At 43.1% G+C, this 27,323-nt stretch overlaps 2 protein-coding genes across 5 annotated transcripts in view; both read right to left on the bottom strand.

Moving 5' to 3' along the window:
• Nucleotides 1-9,947, bottom strand: part of PPP1R21 (protein phosphatase 1 regulatory subunit 21) — a 29,164-nt gene extending 19,217 nt beyond the window's left edge. Inside the window, exons 1-7 of the mRNA XM_072331756.1 lie at nucleotides 9,778-9,947; nucleotides 6,965-7,033; nucleotides 6,401-6,547; nucleotides 4,524-4,625; nucleotides 3,751-3,915; nucleotides 3,598-3,656; nucleotides 1,162-1,256 (exon numbers count right to left, since the gene is read on the bottom strand). Of these exons, the coding sequence (XP_072187857.1) occupies nucleotides 1,162-1,256; nucleotides 3,598-3,656; nucleotides 3,751-3,915; nucleotides 4,524-4,625; nucleotides 6,401-6,547; nucleotides 6,965-7,033; nucleotides 9,778-9,837 (697 nt within the window). The 5' untranslated portion in view covers nucleotides 9,838-9,947. The remainder of the gene's footprint in view (nucleotides 1-1,161; nucleotides 1,257-3,597; nucleotides 3,657-3,750; nucleotides 3,916-4,523; nucleotides 4,626-6,400; nucleotides 6,548-6,964; nucleotides 7,034-9,777) is intronic.
• A 7,648-nt stretch (nucleotides 9,948-17,595) lies between these two features.
• Nucleotides 17,596-27,323, bottom strand: part of FOXN2 (forkhead box N2) — a 29,729-nt gene continuing 20,001 nt past the window's right edge. For 3 of the 4 annotated variants that reach the window (XM_072333225.1, XM_072333224.1, XM_072333226.1), the window contains exons 5-6: nucleotides 22,632-22,700; nucleotides 17,602-22,213 (exon numbers count right to left, since the gene is read on the bottom strand). In XM_072333225.1, the coding sequence (XP_072189326.1) occupies nucleotides 21,705-22,213; nucleotides 22,632-22,700 (578 nt within the window). In that variant the 3' untranslated portion in view covers nucleotides 17,602-21,704. Of the gene's footprint in view, nucleotides 22,214-22,631; nucleotides 22,701-27,323 lie in introns of all 4 variants that reach the window. The other variant, XM_072333223.1, reaches the window with a different exon arrangement.

The raw sequence follows: 27,323 nt of genomic DNA, 5'->3' as shown, positions 1-27,323 counted from the left end.
TCTTGCTACAAGGACAACCACCTGTAGATATCAGCCAAAGAAGCCAGAGATGCATAAACAAGAAGATAGTAGGCAAAGCTCCCTGTCTGTTAGAGGAATGAAGCAGGGAAAAAAAATAAAAGGGATATCAACTCACAGCACTGATATCTAAGCACATTATGCTGCATGAGGGTCAATGTTTTCTAAAGAGAAGGATCTATTTCTTTTTCCCAAGCCAAAACTCACAGAATTGCCAGCACAGAACCTGAATGGCTCACCCCTGTAGCACCCAGCCAGAACAGCTGTTAGAGAATGGAAGGCTATTCTGAACAACTTTCACAGAGCTTAGAACCCCATCAAACATAAAATCTTCTACCAATAAAACCTGGAAGACAGACAACAAACAGCCTAGTTTTGCTTTTCCAAACTATCTTACCAACGCCAGCTTTTTCACTATTCCAGATCCTCCTACTCTCACTGCCAAAAGAATAGAGACTGACATATGCTTAAGTACAACCTTATTTCCAAGCTATTGAAAACAGCACCCAACACTGATTTTGCACATATTAATTTCGATACTAAAATAGTCCTTCAGGTCAGAAGTCCCTGTTCCAAAAATCAAAGCATCTTTTCCTTAAAAATATGAGTGAGCTCAAGATAAAAGATGAATAAGTAATAGCCTGAGTGTTTTCTAATCAGAGATGAGAAACATGACAGACTTCCCACAGAGCACAGATCATTACTTAAACAATACATTTCCATAGCTACTAGAATATGGTTTAATAGGACTCTACATACATTGACAGTAACATCCTTTGAGGTGAAAACCTAAAGAAGCAGAGAAGCTTTCATCTTCCACAATACTCTGTCAACACCACCACCAACACAAGCAGTAAGTTGCTCCAAAGCCTTTTAAAGTTTCAATTTTCAATAATTTTCAATAAAGTCTCAATTTTATATATAACATTTGATAATTTAAAATCACTAAATAAAAAGAAGAATGTCATCATAGAATGGTTTGGGTTGGAAGGGGCCTTTCATAATACAAATTACAACTAGCACTAGGTGCCTCTTTAGATGCCCAACTTTTCTTACATCTAATGCATTTAAAAAGTGCACTTCCTCCAGATGAATACCCAAAAGTAAAGAGGGCTAGAAAATGTACACCAAGGTAATACGTACTTGTGTCATTAAAAGGTACTTTTTCATTGATTATGCATAGGGATTCTTCCAGTCTACTGCCCAAAGCTGCTTGAAGATTCTTTAACTGTTGCTGACTAAATAACAGAACAAAAACAAACACACAGAAAAGCACACACGTATACATTGTAAAACTTCAAAGGTTAATCTGTTAACCACCACCTTAGCTCACCCTAAGCAGCGCACAGGATATGTCTCTCTCTGAGGTCACAAACAGGAGCGTAAGAGCCATCCATTCTCCTTTATGTCACACTTACAATATGCAAATGGATTTTAATCATTAACAAATGCATTGAAAGACACAACAAAATCCTGAAAATCCCAAATTCCATTCTCGATTTACTTTAAAGTTGATCTCTACATCATTATTCAGTTCCACAGTTATTGAATGCTGTATAAAAATATTATTTCCTATTGAAATTTGAATGGGAGTGCAAAAGGGCCTTTATGGTAGCTAACATACACTGGATATGGTATTTCAACATACAAGTAGTGAAATGGTGACAGTTCAGTAAATTGCCACATCATTAGAAGTATCTTGAGAGCCTTTCAAAGTCCTGTATTGAAGCATTTTTACCATAGCACTTGTTCTCACAAGATCTTGCAAATTGTTCTGAAACGTTCTGAAGCAATTTTTCTCTAGACCTGCCTCACTTGCATCTGACTGCAAACAGAGAGGCAAATCTGAGTTGTTATGACTATTAATACGTCTAGGATAGAGATAAACAGTGAACTATTACAGCATTATCTACAAAGACTACTGAGCATTTTTCAGACCAGAATTCTACACCTTACCAAACTTAGGCCCTCAAAATCTTCAGTGTTTTGTTTCCAGTTTGACATCTAGAACTCCTGCACGTATATTGGAGGGTAGGAGGAAGGTGTCAAAGCAATAGTTTGCTTTTTCTTTCAATAAAACATTAAAACACGTTGAATTTTATCAGGACTGACAGAGAAGAAGAATCCAAATGGACAAGCAATATATGAAGAAACTACCCAGTAAGTAACTCATACACATTAAGAAAGAGCTTTCTGAAAGAACAGACCCAAAACTGCATAGAAGCTGAATAGTATAAAATACAGTAGCATTAAGCATGACAGAAAAACTCAGACAAATGGTAGAAGTACAGATATTTCCCTCTTATCATATAAAGGAACGGCTTGTAAATCATTTGATAAATTTTGCTTTACACTTTGCCCTTTAATTTTCTAGGCACGCACACAGTCAAGTATTATAAACCTTGCCTTTCTCAGACAAAGACTTCATGTAAAAGGAAAATGGATCCCTTCCATTGAAAAGCTGGGGAAAATACAAGACCAATGCTCCCATGAGGGAATATTAAAATAACAATCTGTTGAACACTGGACAGAATGGCTGAAATCACTAAATATCAGGCTTTATTTCTATGAGTCTCCTTTCTTAAATGGTAGAGACAATTTCTTACAGTGGCATTAATTACCCAGTCAGACACAACAAATACACTTTAAATTAAAAGGAGATTAAGACAATGCTTTTCTTTGTTTAAACATCTCTTAAAATAATCCCCCCAAACTGCAAACAACCTGCAGTAATACACAGCCTTCATCATCTTTTAAAAGTTATTCATAACTGAATTCCCAAGGATTGTTTAATAAGAGTTAGTAGACATCAAGTATCTTTATATTACCAAATTAACAGATACACTTCCAAGATCACTACTGCAAGGAAGTTCTTCATCTGACCACTGAGCATTACTGTGCATTTTATCCATTACAATAAAGATCTGAATCTGGCCCTCAGTCTAACTTCCCATTTTCTCCAAGTTGTCTTCAATACAGTAAGAATATTCTAAGCTAGCAATAGAATTATTGAGCAAAAAAACCCAAAAAACAATGACAAAAAAACCCCAATACCTTCAAATACTCTCGCTGAGTGTTCTACCTAAAGAAAAAGCTTCAGTTCAGGAGGCAACTGGGGAGGGGAGAGAGGGGTGAAAGGCAGGAAGAACGAGAGGTAATTCTGGTAATTCTTAAAGCTCTTTAGTTGGTTGTCTTGGCATATCTTACATAAGTTTTCTGAGGTTTGTTGCTGTTTGCTTCCCCCCCTCCCTCCATGGTGAAGCTTTTATAAACTCCTATCTTAGTATCATGAAGGTTCAGGAGCTCCTTTACAGTTTACAGTGTTCAATTACAAGCGCGCATCTACTTCACAACTACCTAAAACATTCTGGCAGACAAAATCACTTAGAGCTGCCTCTGGACCTGACTGTCTGGTCAGCAGAATTAAGAAGTCAAACCTACAACATCTAGATAATACGCTGTTGCCTCATGTTTTCTGTTTATAACTTTTTTTTTATTATTTAAACATTATTAGTCTTTTAAAGTAATTAAGTTAATCTTTTAAATCAAGTTGCCATTATATTAAATAAGAACACTTACCATTCTTCGGTTCGAAGCCTACAGTCCTTAGCTTCTCTTTCTAGTGTCTGAGACTTGATCTTTATGCAAGAAGATAATCTCACAATGTAATTACTGACAGAGCAAAACATTTCAATACTTTTTAAACTCGTCATAAACAGTAAAGCTTCTTACTTCCAATTTGGATTTATCATTCTGCAGCTTTTCAATGGTATCCGTGTATTTCCTTGTTAAGCTGTCCACCACAGCTTGATGCTGGGCAGCATCAGCTTCCAGAACTTCCAGTTTAGTTCTCAGCTCCGCTTCTAAACGTTTATGCTGCTCATCTGCTTCAAAGTACTAAAGCAAGAAGAGATCTCACATAAGTTTCATTTCACTGCAGAATCTAGTTCTGAGTTACAGTAATGTTCAGGTTCAAAACAAGTTCAAGCAGAAACTCTATGTTGTTGTTCACAGGAAAAGAAGGCTCAGGAGCCAAGTACTTTCTGCTTGAGATCTGTAATATCAAACACTTAAATTATTACTGGTGCAATTTTGAGAAATTAAACTTGAACCACAAGGTCTTCTGCTCATGTTCTTAAAATAAAGTGAAATGTATCCTTGACTCAGTGATGGCAATTTGCAGAAAATACATTAAGCTTCAAAGCAGCTCCAAAACTGTTAACGAATCCATGCATGACTACTTCCAGTAGATTTTCAGCTTTTAGTGACAGCTAATTTAGGTGTGAAAAACATAATATGAAATATTTCACACATGGTCTTAAGAACATGAAATCAAAATACTTTGTTTGACAGAGGATCATATTTACAAGCAGTACAGTCGGATCTAATCTACTATTTCGTATGCAGCTAAATGCCTAAGCACACTCGTTTTCAGGGGCTGTTTTATCTTCTTCATCATTGTTTGCAATCAGTTTTATCAACTAAAAAAAAGACTAAAATCTTACAAGTATATGCAGTCGTTCATTCTCTTCTATCTTCTTTTGAAGATCTTCATTGAAGACACTCTTCTGCTCTTGACTCAACTGAGATGAAGATTCTGCACTTTTCTAAAGGAAAACAGATACACGCATTATCCCCATGTGGGGGTATCCCAAAGCACAATCTCAGCTGTCTGAAAAACGCATCACAATTTCTGTCTTCCAACAAAAGCACGTGAATATGTATTCCACCAAAACAAACATCTCTGTAACACCACACAATATTGCGCACAATGTTAGCTTAAAAGCAGCGCTTTTTCCTTCATGCTGTTTTTACTGTACTGTAGTAGAAAGTTCATTTAGTGAGGGCTCAGGAAGCCTCTCCACAGTGACTTCACATTCAATCTTATGAAATGGCTTCCACAGGCAGGTTGAGATTTGACATTACTTGAATCTTGCATGATTCCAAGCAGTCAGTAACATTAAAATCTATGCTTACATAGTTTCAGGAGCTACATATAAGGCACATTTTCCCCATCAAGTATCCATGTTTAAGCTGGTCTGGTCACATAAGAGATGTGGAACAACCACAGGAAGCATTCTACACTCTGCCACCAAATAGGAGAGCACAAGGACTATGAAATAGGACACCTGGAACACAAGCATATGTTCTCCTCTTTTTAAAAGGGCTGACACAAATTACCCATCAGAAACAATCTAAATAGAAGAGATGCAACCTACTTAGTCTCCCATCAGCAAGAACTGTAAGTAATGATGACATGGAATTTAGTAGGCTTATATTCAATAGAACACGCTCAGAGAGACGCTACAGGTAAAACTACCTTTTAGATAAGTTCCACTTAAAATAAAGATGGCTTAAAATAACATAGAACTAGGCATTCTGGCAGTGGAATATGAAAGGGAAAAAAAAGACCAGTGGTGATGGCTCACAAAGCTCTTCAAGCCAGACTGAGGTCCTTCCAAATTTGGAAACGTCTAGTGAAGCTACAGGTTACATAACTCAGAATAAGAAAAGGACCCAAATGCATTTTGAAGAGTCTACTGTGGTTAATAATGTAGACCAGAGGCACTACACTTGTCAAGCGAGCAGATAATGCACAGGTGTTTAGGAGAAAGAAAAGATGAGCCTATAATTAATCAGTTGAGTGGCTTCTTTAACATCAGTCTTCACAGCTGATATCACACATTTTGGGTGATGCCCAAAGAGATGAGATGACCAAAGAGATTCTTCCTGACAAGAATGATGACAGTACCAAAGCATGCTTAAGGAAATTGTTCATGTCCAGACAAACCACTTCTGAAATTCTGATATTACCTACAGAAGACATAGCCAATCTTAGACATCTGAAGAACATGCTACCAGATCTGATCAGCACACATTCTGACAAAGAAACATTCCAGCACTGAAATTATTCTGCCATGTAAAACAATGTAAGGAGAATCAGCTAAGAACTTAGACTTCATATAAGAGCCTATCACAAATTCTACAGTCTAAGGCTGAAGAGTTATACACCAGAATGACAGTGCAAAGAAGCAGGAAGCAGAGTTAGAAAAGACAGCCAGTTTCCTTCATAACAGTAGATTAATCACAGAGCACCAAGGTCTTCCTCAGACATTTAAACACTTAATAAATATCTCAAAAGGGAAAAAGCAATTCAGCATCAGCTAGCAGACACACTAGAAAGAGAAGCGAAGAGCTACTTCACATATATCTATAAGTAATTGTGGAAATGTTTACTAACGTGTCAGTTAACAGCTAAAAGTTCTGACAAGAACATACAGCTAAAGTCATAATATAACAACCGTTGTTAGAAATCAAGATAACACTTGGACAGCTGATTAAGAGATCTGCTGCGCAAACTGTTTGCATCTTTAGCACATACCTTGTTCTTCTTGCCCCTGGTTTCACTTAAGGAAAGTTCATCTTGAAGTAACTCCACCCGTTTGGCAAGCTGCTGATTTCGAAAGGTCAGGCTGTCCATTTCTTGTTGCAACTTTCTCAGTGACTGGTCCTTCATCTTCAATTGCTCCTTGGTGACGATAAGTTAAAAACAAAAAAAAGCAACAAATTTCACACATTATTTTAATAAAAAAGCACCAATAGAACTCATTAAAAATAGCCTTTCTTCCATATTTGAACAGTGACGAGATAGAAATAAACAACAAAACAGTGCTCCTAACTGAAAAACATTCTACTTCCTTCAGCTGCCTGCAGATCACTCTCAAGTAGATACTTAATTCTACAAACAAATCATTCAGAAACAACCTTCCGCTTTCACAATATCAGCACCTACAGAGAGCAACGAACACAGCGGCCACAGAACAGAGGTTCTAACTAAACTAATATATTTATTTTCCTCATCATAACACCAAGTTCAAAAAAACCTTCCATTTATCTGTTTTGCCACAGCTTAATACAATCGACATGAGCAGTTTGTGGAGATTACCTTCAGAGATGCAGAGTTTGCTTGCTCATCTACAACCCCCTTTTTCAAGACTTGGTTCTGAGCTCGAAGCTGAAAAATAACGAGATACCATTAACTATGCAAGACAACCAAACAAAAGCCACTTGCTAGAACGTGCACAAAACATCGTATACTTTCATGACGCACTACATGTGCACACTTCTTAAAGCATTCTGTTCAAGAAGGTAGTTCCAGGAAGAAAAGCTGTACCAAACTCGTATCCTGAACTGACGAGAAACAAGATGTTATTTTAGCAGCTGAACTTCCTGAGTCAAGAACAACATAATGCTTACCATCATGAAGATTAGTTACTAACATACAGCTCAGGTTTTAAGAACTGTAAACAGCTAAGGAAAAGTTGCAAATCCCTGATCAGATTCATTGCTACTTCTGTCTCTTCCTTCTTCTCCCCACAGCTGTCTAAGGCTGGCTCAGGAACATTAAGAGAATAAACAGTTAAAATTGCTTTCAAGAAGAGCTCAGCTATGTATTTTTCCTTTAGGTCTATTACCAGTAGCAGCAAATAACCCAGAGAGCAGCTCAACAGACACCTGAGGAAAATATAACAAAGCATACAAGAAATCCTCTCAGACTCGCTTATGAAGTTCACCAATCTGAGCTACAAATCACTAAGGTGGAATATAACGCTCAAGAAGCCTCTTTCCCAGTCACTTCATGGAGTACCTCTACCCTGTGGCAGTAAGGATACCAACAGCGTCAGCTTCCCATTTCTTGATGATTGCTTGAGTCCTGGTTTCTTTCTTCAATGGTAGTTTGTATTCATTTGATATGTTTTAGTCCAGCTGTTACAGATACAAATTAAAGGGGTTTGTATAGTCTTTGGGAACACCTCTGGCAGAAGCATAAAAGGCAAGATTCAATGTGAATCAGCAACAGCAAACCTTTTCTGATGACTGAATATACTTCAGAAGGTCAAAACCCAATTGACATCACTACGCACAGGCTTCCACCCTGCAGTATTCCCATTGTGTTGCTAAGGCATCACAAAGGTGAGAAAAGAAACTTGCAAGAGCACCAAGACTTGCAAGCACAGGGTGTCCCAGCAAGAAGAAGCAGCGCAGCAGCTTTCAATTCCTCTTTCTGACACAGCCACTAAGGCAGCAACATGTGAGATGCAGAGATGAAACAGAATGAACTAGCTCAACCGTACTGCATCAGGACCCACCAAAGACTGTCACAGGTTGAAAGCTCTCCAACTACTGCTTCAATTAGGGCTGTGAGAGAGAGACAGCTGTAAAGCAAGAGGAAGAAAAGTCTGAGATCACAGACCCTTCTTCTGGACTGCTCTGAACCAGGAGGGAAAATTATCCTGTGCCAGATACTTCCCTTATCACTTTCTGAATCTATGAAGCTCTTGTCTGCCCCATCCCCTGGCTTCCACAGCACAACTGGTGAACAGACACACAGCCTTACAGGACTACTCTCCTTTTCCGCTTGCACACAATAAGCCCCCAGCTGTCCAACTGATTACTTGAGTGAAATGAGTTATCTAGAAAGGTGATCCCACAGTATTTCAGGGCTGCTCAGGAAGAAATGGAATAAGAAACAGTTCCCATAAAGAACCAGTGGAACATTGCAGGCTGACAGTTGCAAGATAAAGTTAAAAGAACACTTCCAGACAATGCAATTTTAGAAGAGAGAGGATCCGGTAGCTGGAATGTTCCAAAGCTGTAGTCAGAAGGTCCACATAGCAAAGGAATTAAGCAGCAAAGTCCCTCAATTACCTTATCCTGAGCCATATTTAATGTCCAAGGTACAGCAGGACCACTGTAGAAAGCAACAAGAAATATGAACAGACAACAGCTGTGATAGACAAAACCTCAGTCAGCTCAGTTCCCTTAACTGTTCCTACAAGGTGAGATTAAGAACCACATATATATCTGTGAACAATTTAGACTCTGTACAGTCATCTACAGCAGTTCCAAAGAGAACAATATTTAATGTAATCTTGAGAAAGGTGTCAAATACAGTCAGTGCCTCCTGCCAAGCTCTTTTTGATGTAGAGGTACACAAAAATTAAGTGCTGGCTTTCTTTCTCAAGGTTGTGAAAAAACTACGACACTGAAAACAAAAGTTTCATCTTCTTTTCAGTGAGTAAACAGAAGGAAGAGATTTGGACTAACCACGACTCCCACCATCCAGGAAATCATTTCAAATGCACTAGAAGAAAAAAAGCACTTTCTCCTGTTGGACAGATGCCTTTGCAAACACTTCTGTAAGCAATACAAGAAATCAGAAGCAGTCAGTCACTTCAGACTGCTGCAGAAGGATGGAAACGTTGATAGGACAGGTGTAAAGTCAAGTATCCACGCTGCCAAGAGGCTGTAACACCCTCACAAGCACTGCTGCCCCTGACATCCACAGCCACGAGTCTGAGCAAACTCAGCAGCTGCGGGTGAGAACAGCACAGACACACTCAAGAAGACGGCTAAGCTCACACCTGAGCTCGCCTCACTGAGGTCTGACCAGCCGGCAGGCGGCAACGCCACGCTCCTCTCGTGTCTGCAAACCCACCCCCGGCCGGCCCAAGGGAGCTCTGTCCCCACAAGGAGGCGATCCCCGGACCGCCCCGTCACCTCGACCCGCACAAGCATCAGCCCTTCAGACCCGCCCAGCCGAAGCCCGGCGGCAGAGCGGGGCAGCACGGGGGCTGTGAAGGGAAAGGCCACCCCGCCCCCTCAGAGGGGCGATCATTAGGCGGCGGCAAATAGCGGCAGGGAGGGGAGCGGCTGAAGTGGGTGGGCAGCCGCTGCTCGCGGCAGAGCTCCTGGTACCTTGGAGTATTCCTGAGCCAGCTTCTGGTACTTCCCCTGCAGCTCCGCGGTGGCCGCCATCCCCCCGCCCCGGCACGGCCGCACCGGCGCTATCGCGGCCGCCGACCCCCCACGCCCACCGGAGAAAGACGCACTTCCGGGTTCGTGCGGCGGCGGCGGCGTGATGACGTCACCGCATCACCTCGTTCCCGCGGGGACCGAGGGCGGAGCTTAAGTCGCGGGCGCCGCCATCTTGACGCAACTTCCAAGATGGCGGCACGGAAGCGGGCGGGGAGGCGGGTTGGGTCGCGTGAGCCCAGGGAGGCGGTCCCAGCGGCTGCCGTTGCCTTAGCGACGGCCGCGGGGCTCCGCGCAACGCGAGCGCCGGAGGTCGGGCGGGGGCCGTGAGGCGGGGCGGGCGCCATTTTGTCGTAGCCCGGCGCGGGGCGCTGCAGCGCTGCCACTTGCCCGGGAGGGGCGGCGGTCCGGCTGAGGCGCGGCTGGCGCTAGGGGGAGCCCCGGGGCCGAGCCGGCGACCGCTATGGGACGGACCGGTTCGACCTACCGAGCGCTTGGGGCGTCCCGGGGGTCAGCGCAATAAGGCTGCCGCTATGCCAGCAGTTTGTTCGCAGCCCGCCGGCTCCGGGTCCGTTCTCAGTATTGGCGGCTCACAGGAGCAGTGTTATCAAGCACTGCATAGGAGATGGCACTCAGATTAGTAAATATCTTTGTACCTCTGCAGGAATCCCTACGTTGGAGGACGTGTCATTGATCCATATTGCCACAGACTGCATGTTTTTAGGAAGTCCAAAAGAGAGCAAAAGCAAAAGACATCACTATTCACCCCAATGGTCTTGCTGCTGTTCTGGCTGACCACAAGAGCTCAAATAGTTATACGGGAGTAGAGAATCTCTAACGTTTAACAGTAGGCTCACATTACACAACTACTCCCTTTTGCATTCCCTACTGAAGTTCCTAAGCACTTGGAAGCACACTGCAGTTGCTGTTCAGCATACAGGGGTTAATCACTGCCCAAGCATCTCGCTGTGGTAAATGCTATGCTGGTGAATTATTGAGAGCCTTTACAATTGATTCTACGCCTGTATTTTCAGGTTTGATGCTCTAGGATGTATCTTCCATGAAACGTTAGGCTGAAATACTTTGAGCACATGTTGCAAAATGTGGCACTCCCATTTTGTGATGTGCTCAAAGATGCTTTTGTGATAGAATTTTCTCCTTATGTCTGGCGCAGTGAATGCTGACAGAGAGGTTTCACAGCTGAAAGCTAGGAAAGGGAGCTGAGGGACATAGAGCAAGTAGTTGCAGCTGACTGAATTGCTTCCCCACTGACTGCAGCAGTGACTGACCAGCGGAGGAACATGGACTTCATTGTCTGCATCTATGTAGAATGGCAAGATCTAAACGTACGTTCTGTTGTATAGGGTACTTATCACAGGAGGGAATACCAGTTTCTTACAACATGAGCAGATTGAGTGGATCAAAAGATAGGTGGTCTTACTGCTGAAAGGCTGTAAGGCTGAGGGCTGACTGAGATTTTTAGGCTCATCAGAAACAGGTCTACTTCAATGCATTCTGAGCACCAGGCTGGCCTCGTGCATTTCCAGATGGTGCTGTCTCTTAATCACCTTCTCATAGATCCTGCATGAGAATAGTGCTAGCAACATATAGTGTAATTTATCACTGCTCTGTGGTGGTGCTTGGTAAAAAGGTCAAGTCAAAGTTCCTCAACCACGTACGTAACAAAGGTTTTATTTCTTTCTCTTAGCAGATTGTCAGATTTCTCCTTTTGATTTTGTCACTGCAACTATTTGCAATGCTATTTCTCCTCCTTGCAGCTTTGAAAAACGTCTTTGTCGTGCTGTTTCCTCTCGGGCACTTCCTTAATACTTGCCTCCCCCAGAGAGCAGGGCTGTCCAACCACCACTGCATTGGAGAGGTGCACAGCTCGTGTTGCTGCAGTGCGGCATAGTCATGCTTGTCCACCAGTGATCCGGAATGTAATCGTGTAAGATTGACTCTGTCATCATAACATCAGAGCGATAGAGGTCAACTTGGTGTAGTGCTAAGTAGCGCGGTGTGATTGCCAAAGGACCCCCGAAATATTGTCTTCTGCAAGTCCACCCACATGAATAAAGGAACACATTACCGCAGCAAATCTTGAAGCAAGCTGAAGCATGTTGAACAAAATAATCCCTTACAAGGGTCATAGCGTTTGTTCTCGTCTTGTTGGCTCTCACTGGAGTGAATAGAGAGCCGAGGATATACAGTGGATCAGAGGTTGTCCTTTTCTTGCCTCTGCACCCAGCAGCAAGTACAATAGGAGCAGGATTCTAGGCGGTGTCTCAAGACAGATAATTTATTTAGGAATCACAGTGATTGTTAGGGTATGTTCTACTCTCAGGCTCATTTATCCTCCACTCCCTGCTCAGCAGTGCTTTTTCCTCTGCCTGGTTAATCAGAACTTGCATTTTGCTTATCCTGTGAATAGGTGCATATAGAGAAATAAACAAAGAACGTATTTTCAGTCACTCAGGATGTTTTCCGTGCTTTGGGAAATAAACTTCTCTGTCATCACTTACATGCTTTCAAGTATTCACAACAAAAGGGTTTCTAAGGTCTGGAAAAAATTCAAAAACGTTTGGAAAGGAGCCATCTTCAGTCATCAGACTATCACAAGAAATGCATAAACCACATCCTCAGAAGCTGCAAACACCCTAAACTGGTGTTTTGTTTCTGTTATCTTAGCAACGGCAAGTATGAACAGCAGGATATGCGCTCACAATATGCACTCGTTATTTCTCACGATGACTGTAGCAAACCTTTTGTTACACACAACCTTTCACCTCCTTCAAAATCTGATTATTCTGATAAAATACAAGAAGAAAAAAAGAAAAAGGCAAGCACTCAAAAAAGCATGACATGGACAGAAATGCACTTCGCAGAACAGTTTCATTATCTGTAGTCTTTGCTATCATAATTTCAGTGTTTCCGTAGCATTTAAAAACAGAAATGAAAACAAGCCTCTGCCTCTCGTGCCCCTTCCCAGCCCATAAGATAAGTAGCTTGAGTCATCTATAGGGTGTGTGTGACCACGGGAACGGTGACTCTGCATAGAGAGAAATTACTGAGAACAAGGGGATGGAAAAACTGAGCAAACAAGGTGTCTGTGATAGGTCAGGGCTGACCTTGTGGCTCATGGAAGCTCTCTTCACATGCTCAGAACCCTCCTCCATGCGGGTTGGTTCCACTGCAGCACGACCTGTGCCAGTCTTTGGTGCAACAGCAGCGGCTTTGGTGTCTTCACCAGAAAAGAAAAGCCATACCAACGTGTGCTCCACTTCACCCCACAGCTCCACAACAGCTGAGAACGTTTGGCTTCCATTTTTCCCAAAGCGGAATTTTGTTCCTTCCAGGCAAATGACACCTCTTCTCCTGCTCTGCCATAGTTCTGGAGGTCTACTCATATTCTACAATCTCATTTCCTGCTTGTCTTCTTTTGGGGGGGGAGGAAACATTGACCCAAATAAGTCCTGCTGCACTCACATTCTAACATCGCATGTTCACAGGAGAAAGAAAAATGCAGGCAGTGCGCCTTGCTTTCAGTGAGCCAAATTAACTAATTTCATAGAAGATAAAAGAACTGAGGAGGGGGACTGTGGAGATTTTAAAGTGAGAAGTGAATGCTTTTTCTTGTATACGAGTTGAGGACAGAGACCTGCAAACCTCTGAAAAGAGCCCCAACTAACCTATGTGAGCAACAGCAGCAAAGCAGGAGCCGTACCTGCAGCAAACGTGGCAGGGCTTCGCTTTTGTTTTTGCAGAGAGAAGAGAGATTCAGTGGATTTGCTGGTCATTTAGGGAACATTTTAGTCAGAACGATTCCTGTTTATGAGGATGTGAAGTGTCACCACCAAAAATAGTTTAGACTTTTGGAATGAGTGAAATGCAGGAAAAACTATTGTGGAAAAGGAGATGAGGAGAAGAAGGGGACGTGGTTCCACTCTGGAACAGAAAATGGGATCCCCAGGAGAAGCCCAGGGGGATTGAGATCACACCGACTGCTGGAGAAGGGGCTGTGGCAGAAGCAGAATTGTCCTTGTATATTAGCATGAACTGGAAAGGAGAAGCAGCTCAGAGGGCACAGCCACGTCAGGTCTGAATCCTAACAATAGGAGGAAGAAGAATCTTAGGGGAGTTCACAAAGCTGAGGTGGACAATATTCATGTTTTTTAAAACACGAACGTCCCAATCATTTTTCTTTGCATTTTACTACATTTCATTTTTGTGTCTTTTCTTCAGCGTTTTCCCTTCCTTTTGTGGTTATGACACTGAGCAGCAGAAGCAGCATTTTGGCAGCAGAGTGAAATACCACCGTGCCTTTAAGAAGCGAGCAGCAAACTGGAGTGCACTTGAAGGAGATGTGTATTAATGGATCAAGGAACGACACCACCAGAAATAAGTTCATGTTTTGTAACATACGAGAGTAGGCTTCCAGGGCTTCCTGCCCTTTAAACAGCAATAAAATGCAGCAAGCTGTTTAAAAATATATATTCATTGGCACTTCCCAGCGTCTGTAAATTTCTTTGTAATCTTTTAAGCTTGACAGCTAGAAAAAGAAAGAAAAAAAAACAACCATCCTGCGTTTCAAAATGCCACCATTGTGCTGGAATGGCTTTAGAGAAGAGGACAGGCTGCGGGACCTCAGTGAAATCCAGCTAATAGTGAGAGCACACATCACATTGCTAAAAATGTAAGCCAAAGCGTTCTTGGCACCTTCCCACCCGTGAGCATTCATTCATTTGAAAAATAGTATTCCTTAGAGAGAAACAAACTAGTGAAGAAAGGCAGAGTCGTGGAAGGACAGCGCACAGTTTTCTGCTTCCAACTGCACCCACAATTTCTGTGCACAGATCAGCACGAAAATAAAACATCGGATCGAGATCTGCCTGGCATTAGGTGCTGAGCATAAAACTGCCGCACTGCGAGAACCAGGGTATTTCCAAAGCTGCAATTCATCGGACACCAACAAGTAGGGATTAACAACCACATCGGAAATAATGAGCCTTGACAGATCTAGGGTTAAATACTTTAAAATTAGATCCTGCTGAAAGCTGAATCCTGTTGCTTAGCGACGGCTGCATGGGATGCTGCTGTCACTCTGCGGATGCTTCTCTGGGGAGTCAGCACTGCGCTCACAGAAGTGGGTTGTGATTGGGTCAAGGTGACATCATGAAGCACGGCAGCAATGTATTTCTTAAGGTAGCACAGAGCACCATCGCACTCAGCACGATAGCTGTGTAGCCACCGGGAAGCTTAAGGAAACAGCTGGCTTTTCTTTTGAAAGGGCTCTGCTCTACCAAGACGGTACCTGCCTCAAGGAACGGCTCACGGACCCCATGGAGGCAGCAGGTTGTTCTGGCAAGCCTGCCATAGTCCAACACAACAGGTGGACTTTTAATCTCTTTCAATTCCTCACAGCCAAAAGAAAAGAAAGATAAAATGCCTGTAATTTGCGGAGGTCAGGCTGTGCATGTGGAGCATGGAATCCTCCACCAGCAGCTCAAACAAACATGCACAAAGCTCATCAGAGAGGAAAATGCACCCGTCCAGAAAATGACTGAAAATGTGGTTTGCTGAGCTCATCTGAGCATCTAAAGCAAACGAGAACCTGCTGGATCTTAGTGAGAAAATACCGAACTACCGATTTCATGAAATAAAAACAAAATGTCTTGAAGACAAGGAATCAACTTTCAAATGTAATGTGTAGAGTTTTCCAGAACACCACCTGAGGGCTTCTGAGGTTGGGCCGATAGGGTTCAACACGAGTCCATAAGCAAGGAAATGCACAAGTAATGCATCAGCACCACCTTTTTAAGAATGAATGCAAAAATAGTGCATCCCATCCAACTGAGTGCACTGCCTGGTAGGTCCTGGGCTGTCAGGAATCCATAGAAACGGAGATTATGACAATCAGCATAAAAGCAAAGCTCAGCTAAACATGTCTAACTTTAATGAAAGTCAACTGCTCTTTTGCGGCTGCTGAAAGAGCACACAAAGTACTTGGTTGAAGGTAGCCATTCTGATGACTCAGAGTATGATGACAGCAAACATAGCATCCCATAGGAGCAGAGGTGCTGAGGCCAGGAGGCAGAGACCAGCTTGCAGAAAGCACTGGCATTCCTGAGGAGCATCCATGGCTCTTGCTGTGCATGTGTGTCAGCATGCTGAATGCAAACCGAGACTGAGCTCAAAGAACCAGATGGGTGGCTACAAGGAATGCGGATCATGTCTTCAAACGGAAAGCAAATGATCTTGGTTTGTTTAGTAGCTCAAGAGCCTAAGGAGGGGAATGATTGCTTTTGTACTGAGGCAATGGGAAAATAAGCACTCATGTTTAACGAAGCTCTTTAGACAAACACTGGCAGGGGATAGCTAATTATGTTAGCAGGAAATGAGCTGTAGCTGCAAGAGCAGGTAGCTTTCAGGAGCGCCTGCTTGAAGAACAGGGAGAATGAGAAACCCACTGCATCTGAAGGCTGAAAACTTCAAGCACAGCTGATACTGCTGTCTTATCTCAGATGTAAGAACAACTCACAGCTGAAAACAGGAGTTTCTACATCAAGGTACACTAGGAAAAGCTCATGGTAATGTTGTTGGACTTATACTGGAACTCCTATGTGGTCATCACATATCTACAGGGATATGGAAACTCAAGATCTGAGAAAGTATCAGCATAGTCTGTGTCACATTAGACAAGCACTGTGAAACATAAGTCCAATCTAAGAAGTACTTCCTGAACAAATGCCCTTAAAATCCAGGTGTCATGCCTGAGTAATTGCTTTGGTGAATGCTTCCATCCAGGAGCCCTGGCTCCACAGAGGGTAATTCCCAGCAAAGCTGTCACAGAGGAAAATGCTCTGACACTTAACAACAGTACTGTGGGTAAAAATTGGATGTCATTAACACGTGATTCTTAGCTGTGCTTTTCAAGAAAAGTAACTTCTCTATGAACTACATTGACGTGAATACTTACACAGCTCTGCTCCTACCTGCTGACCACTGCTTCCCAGGCACCAGGAGCAGTTCATGCACCTGTGCTCCTCCAAGCAGATCTGTCCCATTGGCAGGGTGCAAGCTGAGACAGGTGGAAAAAGGATGGCAGTATTTTGCTGCTGCTGCTGGAGGAAGGTGCTGCCACTGGTATGCCTTCTGTAAGGCCTTGTGGATAAAGATGCAACAGGCCCCATTGATCACAGCTAGAGGAAATATTGAAAGAGGATGAAGTGAGAACTGTGCAGCTTTATCCAGGGATGTGCTCTTACAATTATCCATCCTATACTGCGTCGCTGATCTCTGAGTGCCTTACAAGCAGCTTAACTGCAGAAATACAGATATAGAACAAAATAATCATAGGCAATCGTCAGGAAAAAAAGCCCGAGTTTTTTGCCAAAAAGCAAAATCAACAAGGTGAGATGTCTCCCACGAGGACAAAAGGTGTGCAGCAGTATTCCAGCAGTTCCCAAGATGTCAGAACATTCCTCAAGTTCCATTAAATCCCAGCATTAATAGGATGCAGTTCAAGTGTTACGGCCAGTTATGGATGAACTGCCCTGAAAGCAAATCCTGCTACGTGTTACCATACCTATTGCTTCCACGTGCACGCAACGTTCCAAACCAAGTAGAGACCTACAGCAAATTACTTTTGTCTCCCAAACAAACCTACTCCTGTTGTGCAGATTTAAAGGAAAGCGGGGGGCTCTCGGGGCACCCTTTGGGACCGATACCACGATCTGTAGATAAAGAGAGAACGCAGCACTTACTGTTTGCAACGCCGTTTATTTTATAAAAGCCCCTTTGATCATCTGAATGAAAAATGTGGGCAGAAAAGTCACAAATGTTATAAAACAAAGTTTATTCTGCAATATTTTGTCATAATGAATTGCATCTCTTTGGTAAAAATAAACTTTATAAACATTTTAATTAACAGAGATTAGCATACAAAAAACTAAACTTCTGTAAATATTCTTTAAAACGGGGAAAGGACTGAGGAAAAAGGGTTAGAACTGGTCACCTACGGGCAAAATTATCCTAACCAAACCCAAGGACGCTGCTTATGCTACATCAGAAACAAGCTAGAGGGAACGTTTTAAAAACAACTCTGGTTCATTTGATCAGAAAGCATTCTTACAATTCACTTTTAAATAAATAATAGGTACAATGAATTGGCAATTATAAAATGTTTCATATCACTATATGGCAGCAACATAATACTTTTAATTATGCACTTTTTAGTTTGAAGAAATGTACATTTATAAAACAGACTCGGTAATGGCACTGGCAGTTAGTTGTGAAGAACGTGCTTTAAGATAGGATGGCAGGTGCAACATTTAGAATATTCTATTTCTTCTTTTCGATAAATATTTTGACTACACCGTTATTAACACACGTGAGTGTAGTTTGCTTTAACCAAAGCTTTTCCTTTTCAGCCTAATGAGCAGCCGCCAACTAGGCAACCTCCGTTTTCAAGTTGGATTTTAAAACATTTGAGGCAACTTTCACAAAAGCAGTAATTCAGTATCTGGGTGTGAAAGGCCAGTACCGGTTTGTACAGCACCCACATCACAGTCTGCCCAAAGCAAAGCAACCTCCCTTCCACACCAGCCCCGCGCACTTCTCCACTGCGTTTAAAGAAACGAAGGTGGTTCATTAATACTTTTGTTGCCTTTTAACTGCTGTTAAAGTATATTTGAGTCAACCATTGGCATGAACATTTTACATATGTCGCTAAAGAAAACCAACCCACCAACAGTCAAAATAACTTTTAATTATACTCCATTTATACTATATACACCAGGGTCTTTAACTCAGGTGGCAAACAAACCCAAACCCCATTCTAGCTATGGAAGCGAAAGGAACCGCAGCTATTCTGACAGCCAGTTCTCTCCTGCTGAAAGCTGTGAGGACGGACGCAGCTTTCACTGTTAGCTGCTCACCAGCGTAGGTTTATTGCTTGTTGTATATGGTCATTAAATGCACTGGTAGCTTCCCAGTCCCATTCCTTCAGTAACACTGAAGCCACGATCACCTGCTTCAGGGTTAGTCGTGGCACAGCCATGCTCCTAATACAGTATCAACCTCCTCAGGTTTTCATTCAAGGCCAAAAGAAACTCAGAACCAAACCCAACCTTGGGGCTGATATTGGCACTGTTTCCCAAGTGACTGGACCTCGATCCAGCTTTCCTTAGAAGCCAGAGAAGAGTTGCAACCAACTCCAACACGAGCCATATGGCACCTCCTTCAACAGCACGCCGCCAAAGTCACGGCGCTGAGCAAAATCCTGCCTGCTAACGGCACCTCTCTGTAGGTGAACCCTCATCTTCTGCACAGACGCAGACTCTGCCCTTTCCAGTATTCAGTCTAAGCGCTAAAGCAAACCAGGAGCAAGAAGTAGTTCCACTGAGCATTCACATCTCCACCTCCAAAATTCCCAAGAACCACTGCACTGATCTGTAACTTCCTTTCGAACAGCGAGCTTTCCCCTGCTACCCATCGGTAACATCCAATAGCGGATCAAGTTGGCTAATGCACCACTTGTGATATCCAGAAGACATACACATCTGTACACGCGGTACAGGTGCAGACCAGTGGCTGTTAACACGAAGTAGGAATACATCAGAGTTCCTTTCTTCCCTTTCAAGAAATAAAATAACTCATTCTTAAAACTGAAGTGATTGGAAAAAACAACAACAAAAAAGAAAAAAAAAAAAAAAAAAGAAGAAAAAAAGGAAAAGACATTTTCTAGTGTTTGTGCTTTAAAAGAAAGTTGGCTTTGAATTCCAAAACATGCTACAAAAGAACCTCAGATATTTCAGGCTTGATCCTACAGCCATGAAATCAGTGGGAGCACCACTATTGTCTTCAAGAGGCACTGAACCAGGCCCTTAGAGCAACAGACCCTCAGCAGCACGGCTGTATTCGTATTTAAAACACACGTTTATGGCAGTACTCATGAAAGGATTGACAAACAGAAAACACTGATCTCTAAAAGGCCTCCAAAGAGACAGAAAAACATTCCGCAAGGGGATAGTTACCTTTTGGCTGAACACAGCACTGCCTTCAACAGCCCAAGCAGTGGGCGCTGGTTTCTTACTTCTAACTCTTACTCAGCTTCGCCCAAGAACTGCTGGAAACAACAGCTCAACGTGTCAGCTAAACACCTTGATGGCACATGGCACTGCCCTTCAGAGACAGGAAAGATGACCACTGATATTGTCTAAGACTCTGAAACATACTTAAGGCATCCTTATTGTTACAGCACAGTTAAAACCCACTCTAACAGCACTGAATACCCATTTTTGAACAGAAAAACTTTTTTTCTTTAAAAAAATGAATTAAAGAAGAAAAAAAATTACCATACCATTAATTTATTATTATTATTATTTTGGCCAAAAGATGTGTGGGAACTCTAAGGGGACTCTTACTGCAAAAATGAACTGTGAAGTAAAACAGAGTTAAGACAGACATCCATGGAGCAAAGGCTCGCCTTGCTTGTTAGACGCACTGCGTGTGGCAGGCCAAAAGGATCCACCGGACAGAAGGCACGCTCATCTAGGAAACTGAGGGTATGGACAGCCAAAAAACCCAAATTGCTTTTCCATGTTCGGTGATTCAAAAGGAAGCTATTTGGCTTTGTTTCAGGTTAGGGGGTGAAAATTCTCTTTCCAGCGGTCATTCATGACCTAGACACCAAAAACCGAAGTAAGAAACATACTTCCAATTTAACAGCACGAGCTGCTGTTCTTTATTCTCTGAGTCCACCTCTTCCACTGGGGAGCAAGGCAGCAGATGCGGCAGGGGGGCAGCAGCAGAACTGTGCTAACGGCACGCTCTCAGACACATGGTCTGATTATCACGTGGTGCTACATGGAGCCTGGAGTTGGACTCAATGATCCTCACTTGTCCCTTCCATCCCAAGATATCCCACGGCTGTAAGATTCTACAACATGTTCAACGGTGGCAGTGATAAGAGGACATCAAGCTTGGCAAGTGGCAGCTTTCACTGCTGGCTACACCTAAGGTGCGTGCATATCTGCAATAAGGTGACCCCCAGCCTCTGCCCCTCTAGGACAGCATGTCTTAAGATGGGAAAAAAACAACAGGTTGAGGAACCTGGCCTACAGACAGCAGCAGGTTGGCAGTGGGGGCACAAGCAGGAAAGAAAAAAGAAAGCAGAGGGTGGCACCCACCTCAGCTACCCGTTGTCCACTCTGCCTGGGAGGGCTGTGCTCCTTCCCTCTGCCCAGGGTACTTACAGCACTGAGCACCTCCTGCAGTGGTGCAGTTTTCAGACACTGTACTGGATGGGTAGAAAACTGCAGCCACTGGGAGCTACTTCTGCAACATTTCCACTGAAGAGAGGTTAGAAGAGCAGAGAGAAGGAGGTAATTCAGGCCAGAACATTTCTTCTTTTTTTTCCTTCTTTCTTTCCCTTTCTATTTTTTTTTTCCTCCTCCTTTTTAAATCTTTACATGGAAGTCAGAGCCCTTAGGGCAAAATTCACCTCTGCGGATGGGGCCAGCAGAGATGTCGACATGAACCATAACGTGCATCTGAGCAAATATAACTCTGGGAAAAAACAAACAAACAAACAAAACTTTAAAAGAAAGCAAAAAAGGAGAACAGTGATCATTCAGAGGTTTGCTTTCAGGTTGTCACAAGTCATGCATCTCTTCTAATCTGAGAAGTTGAATTTTTTTTTTCTTTTTAGGCAGTGATTTAAAAATAAATGGCTAAATTACAGTTAGTGCCAAAAATAAAAAAGCAATGAGTCCTCTTATGGCTTTGATCTCCCTTGTGAAGGGTAAAAGTAGAAGAGTATTGCCACAATTAAAAAAAATATATGTATATATTCAACATTGACAAGCACACTATTTTTTCCTTTGCTTGTGACTGTGGGTCTTTGCAGTACTTATTAAGGAACCCAAGCACGTTTGGATGCCAGCAAGGTGGAGCAGGGACCCCGCTGCTTCTTTCAGCTCCTCATCAATTTCTTGACATAACTCCTTGAGTGCTTTGTTGCTAGGCTGACTTTTCTCAGAGGTATCTACACACGGTTGCGATGCATAGCCACTGTCTCCAAGAGGATCGTCTTCATAGTCAACGTCTGTATCCACTTCACTGTGAAATCCTTCACTGCCATCACTTCCAGCATGGCTGTTTTTGGAGATAAATTCATACACCTCATCGACAGAGGACAAGGAAGACACACTGGACCTAGATGCACAACGCTGCGAACCCATGCTGCTAGCGCTGTAATTATGATCCTCCTTCGGATCAATATTGGTGGCTGCAGAATCATTTTCTATGGAACTGGAAGGATTAAACGCACTGCCATAACTCCTCTTCTTAGGTGTCTTCAGAGACTGAGGTTTCTCACCTATTAAAAATGAATTCCATTGGTAAGCATATACTCAATGAGATCGCTCTGGCTGCTGAGCGCAAAGAATAAGCTGGAAGCGAGCACTTAAGAGCTAGAATTTCTCATGCACATTTCCTGTCATCCATGGAAGACAATGGTCTTCAGCTAATCACAGATAAACGATGGAGACACCTAGAAGTAGCTAAGAGAATCTCCTTAGCGTTTAGTACATAAAGGGCAAGGGAAGAACTCTGCACAAGAAAAGAGAGGGAAAAAAGAGAAGGTGGTTCTATAAAACTAATGCTAGCAAAAAGAATGATCAAAACAGATTTGCTTCTTGACTCTTCTTACTACTGGCGAGATCCACTACTGCAACTTTAAAGAAAACGTTTAGCTACGGGGTGAAGGCAAAACCAGCAAAATGGCTTATGCTTACAGTCTAGCATCCCTTGTTCAATTGAAGTATTCAACAGCATCATCGCAGTAGCAGCATCAATATCAGATTCTGCAAAGGAAAAACAGCAAAACGTTACAACTCGGGTAAGACTGACAAAATTAGGTCTCTAGAACACATGAGGAATACGTAATCTGCATACATCGGTCTACTATGAAGAACAGCTGAAAACTGTGTAAGGATTCAGACCCAGCATGATTCTAATGCAGTAAAAAATACAAAGGCACGGTGATCCAGAGTGGCACTGTATGAGCAAAGTGGCTACACAATGGCCACGTATCTCAAGTGCAATAACCCTGCTAACGCTGAACTCTTGCTGAATTCTTACTTAACTGAATTCACACAGCCACATCTGAAGCCAAGAAACTGCAACATTAATCAGATGCTCATATGATGATGATGATGTTATCAACAAATGGCTTTTGTTTGTAAAGGAAGATAATACATATGGCAAAACAAGGCACCTCATCAGCTTCACACCCTCATTCTATGAATGAATGCACAAGACTGAAGAATGCTGTTAAACACAGCACTAATTCAGCACACACTTTGTTTTCTATTACCACAAAGTGCCCTCTTCACAAGATTTTTCACACTATGAACATATAAAACGAAACAAACAGAGAAGACAAAAGGGGAAGAAGAACAGAACTCCCTCTAGAAGGAGGTACTGAGATATGCGTAAGAAATAGGCAATTGAAAAATACTCAGATGAACAGCAGTGATTTAGTTATGGTGACAAACACTACTTGTAAAATGCTGTCCTCTGCTGCACTGAGCGGATTACAAGCAGAGAAGCGGGGCTAGAAGACAATGTGCTGGAAGGTGCCCGCATTAAGTGGAACGGTCTCTGCATCCTGCTCAGCTACTGCTGAGAAAGGAGCTGCTGGAGTGAAACACTGGCAATCCCATTTGCAGTCCATCCCCCACTCCACTTCGTGCATTAGCTATATTACTGAACGTCAGTGGGACTAAATTTTGGGAGGGACACTGCAGAATTGCCCATTTGATTCCTTACCTTACACAGCTTTTGATAGCCTCATTACAGCCAAGAACACCATGTTGGCTTTTATCAACATGGGAAGTGAACGAGCTGCTGTCTCCAACACAGGTTGTAAGACATACACCTTCACCGTTATTTTCATTTGCTATCATTTTTAAATCAAAATACTCTCAGGTCTTATCCCACTGCACTTGCAAGATGTTTTTATTCTCTGCTTTGTCTTTGGCAGTAACAAAACTGAACTGACAAGTCATAATTCGCAATTTACGGTGCAACTGACAAAAAGAAATAAAGCCTCCAACAGTTCCTTCCTTTCACTTTCCATAATCAGCAAGTGAAATAGCCTGACTCCTTAGTTGCCATCAGACTCCTTTAAACAAACAGAGCTGGCACATAAAGACCACCTTGATAAACTGACAAGTAACGGGAGGCACCAAGGAAACACTACAACCTGCAAATAGTGTTTTTGAATCGCAGAATCATTAAGGAAAAGACCTCTAAGATCATTATGTCCAAAACCAAACGCAATACTTGAGGTGTGGTCTCACCAGAGCTGAGTGCAGAGGGACACTCACCTCCCTGTCGTGCTGACTGCACTGTACATTCTGCATGCTAGCAGAAAGGAATAGGAAGGAGTTGCGCACTGCAGCAACTTCATTCATCTTGAAGAATTCCCAGTGCCTCCTGGTCACCACTCTTATATTCTGGCTTCCTTGGCAATTGCATTCCCTGATAAAGAATTATTTCTCAAATCTAAGGACTCACCAGCAAAATCACTGAGGAGAGAGACCTCTCTTACACTGTATAGAGCCCTGAGCACCCTATGTCTGCCCAAGCAAACACATTCCTCCTTCAGTACTGCACAAAAGCAAGCAGGGGAGATCCACCAACTCTGCAGCAGAACAGGGTGCTTCCTTACTACCACAGCACAACCAGAACCCCTATATCAATATGTGGTCACCGTCACCTGTGGGACAGGCTCTGCCTTTAAAGCCTTGGCTCTGCTGCCCAAGCAGTGCTTCTGCTTTGTGGCTGAAGACTAAAAGCAGCCCCTCACCTCAGCAGCTGCAGTACGGAGCTGGATGTCCTGCTGCTGCAGCCCTGCTTTGTTAATGGCACCTTATTACCCTTCTGCAAGAGCTCTAACAACAACACTACGACAAATAAACAACGCACACCTTCTCTTGGAATCAGCTATTTAGCATTTGGGCACGATTCACTTCCCCGCATTTTACTCTTATTATTTTTGATGAGGACCAACCATCAGTAGATCAAGCTTTATTACTGAGATACGAGACCTGTGCTCAACAGGCTGCTTCTAAAGAAATGTGGTGATATCCCAGCGTGCTGCCTGGCTCCTTTCTGGTACGGAGGCCCACTACAGTGCTGTAAAATGAGGAAAACTGTACAAGCCCATATGGGAAAATGGAGTAACCATCTTCTGTTCAGCAGCTGTTGCTACTTCTATTTGCATTTGTCTGTCAATGAAAAGCAGATTTCCATCTTAAATTCACCCGTTGTTTTGTTTTTTTTAAATCTGATTCTGGTGTGCTGTTCTTCCTCATGGAAAGTGAAAGCAGGAGAAAAGAATGGCCAAGTCCTCAGACTCCAGCAGTCTTTAAAACCTACAAGAGTAGGTAGATACCAGTGGGCTGAGGAGGAGGATACCAGGGAGACAGCGACACTCCATTCAGCTAGAATTCACTGAAAATACTGAAAATAAACAGTAAAACAACCCAAGGGACACAGAGGTGAGCACAGCAGTTAGTTACAGGTGTGAGTTACACACAGCCCTGAGTTCTGCTCAAACCACGTTTCAGCAGGAGGCTGCTCCTCCTAGAGCTTCAGCAAGGCACCTCCACCTCCAGGCGTCCACATTAAAAGTCAACTCATTCCTTCTTAGGAGCAGCTTCCCTTTGGGTTTGTCTGTGCTGCAAAAGTGGCTGCATGGACATCCCTTACTTAGCTTGTGTGCTGCTGCTGTAGCTGTGACAAGGGGTGCAATCCTGCAACTGCCAAGAATGACGGTACTGAACAACATCACCTCAGGTCTCAGTGCCGGCTGCTGCACGAACAACCAAGAGGGGTGGGCATGTGGTGGAACATCCTTCAGACATCTGCAGATACCTGTGTCTAATGTGGTAGATGGGGAAACAGGTTGTACTGTGGAGTTCTAGCTATGGTCAGAAGAGATCACAGATTCATCACAGGATCCATTTAGCTTGAAGAAGATCTTCAAAATCACCAAGCCCAGCCGTCAGCCTAACATACTGAGTCCCATCACTAAACTATGTCCCTTCACGCACATCCTCACATCTATTAAACACCTCCACAGACAGGGACTCCAGCACTTTACTTAAGCAGCCTGTTTCAATGCTTGACTATCCTTTAGGTAAATAAATTATTCCTAACATTCATCCTAAACCTCCCCTGGCACACCTTGAGGCCATTGCCTCAATCCTATCACTTGGCACTTGATGGAAGAGACTGACCTCCACTTTGCAACAACCTCCTTTTCAGGCAGCTGTAGGGAGCAATGATGTCTCCTCTCAACCTTCTCCAGACTAAACTGCTCCAGCTCCCTCAGCCACTCCTCACACATCTTGTTTTCTAATTCCTTCACCAGCTTTGTTGCTTTCTTCTGATTGTGCAACTCAATGTCTTTCTTGTACCTGAGAGGCCCAAACTGAACACAGTACTTTAAGGTGAGGCCTCACCAGGGCTAAGTACAGAGAGAAGGTCACTTCTCTCATCCTGCAGGCCATAGTATTTCTGATGCAGGCCAGCAACCACCAGCCTTCTTGTTCACCTGAGCACACTGCTGGCTCACGTTCAGTCAGCCATTAACCAGCATCCCCAAGTTCTTTTCTGCTGAGCAGCTTGCCAGGTGCTCTTCCCTCAGCCTACACTCAACACCCTCCACCAGACTGCTGATAAAAATATTAAACAAAACTAGCTCCAAGCCAGAGCCCCGGGGAATGCTGCTGGTGACTACCCACCAAATGGGTTGAGCTCCATTCAGTATGACTCTGAGCTCAGCCATCCAGCCAGATCGCTCCTTCGCAGTCATATCCCCAGCACAACTCAGTTCCATCCAGTCTTCCTCTCCCAAGCTTTGGTGCCTGTTGTTAAAACAATAACTAGGCAACAAAAACTCCTTCGGTTGTGGATGCGACTTGTGTTTTTTTCCTGTACCTACTGCACGACTTGTGTGGTTGCAAGCACACAGGGATAAACTTGGTTACTGAGCAGCACAGGTACTACAGAACTGAGAACTACATGCCAAGTCAGTTTGCTAAACCCAACCTGTTCTTTTCTTCTGAGCACTAAAGGGAACATTTCGCATGTTTAAGGTGATTCCTTACCTACACTGATATATCTATTCTGTTCATCAGCAAATTTAGATATTTCTTCACAGCTACACTGGAAATAATACCAACTTGTGCTCAACTTTTTTTTAGCAAATAGGTAAAGTGGATGATAATACTGGATGAGGCTGGGAATGTGACCACTGAGGATAAGGAAAAGGCAGAAGGTCTGAATGCCTTCTTGACGTCTGTCTTTGAAGATCAGACCGGTTATGCTCAGGGTACTCCACTCTCTGACCTTGTAGTCTCAGCTGGGGAGCAGAACAAACCCCCCATGATTCAGGAGGACACAGAGACCTGCTG

Source organism: Excalfactoria chinensis, chromosome 3 (genome assembly GCF_039878825.1).
Source record: "Excalfactoria chinensis isolate bCotChi1 chromosome 3, bCotChi1.hap2, whole genome shotgun sequence".
Taxonomy (NCBI): domain Eukaryota; kingdom Metazoa; phylum Chordata; class Aves; order Galliformes; family Phasianidae; genus Excalfactoria; species Excalfactoria chinensis.
Note: the sequence above shows the minus strand (reverse complement) of the source record. Positions and strands in the feature narration are given on the sequence as shown.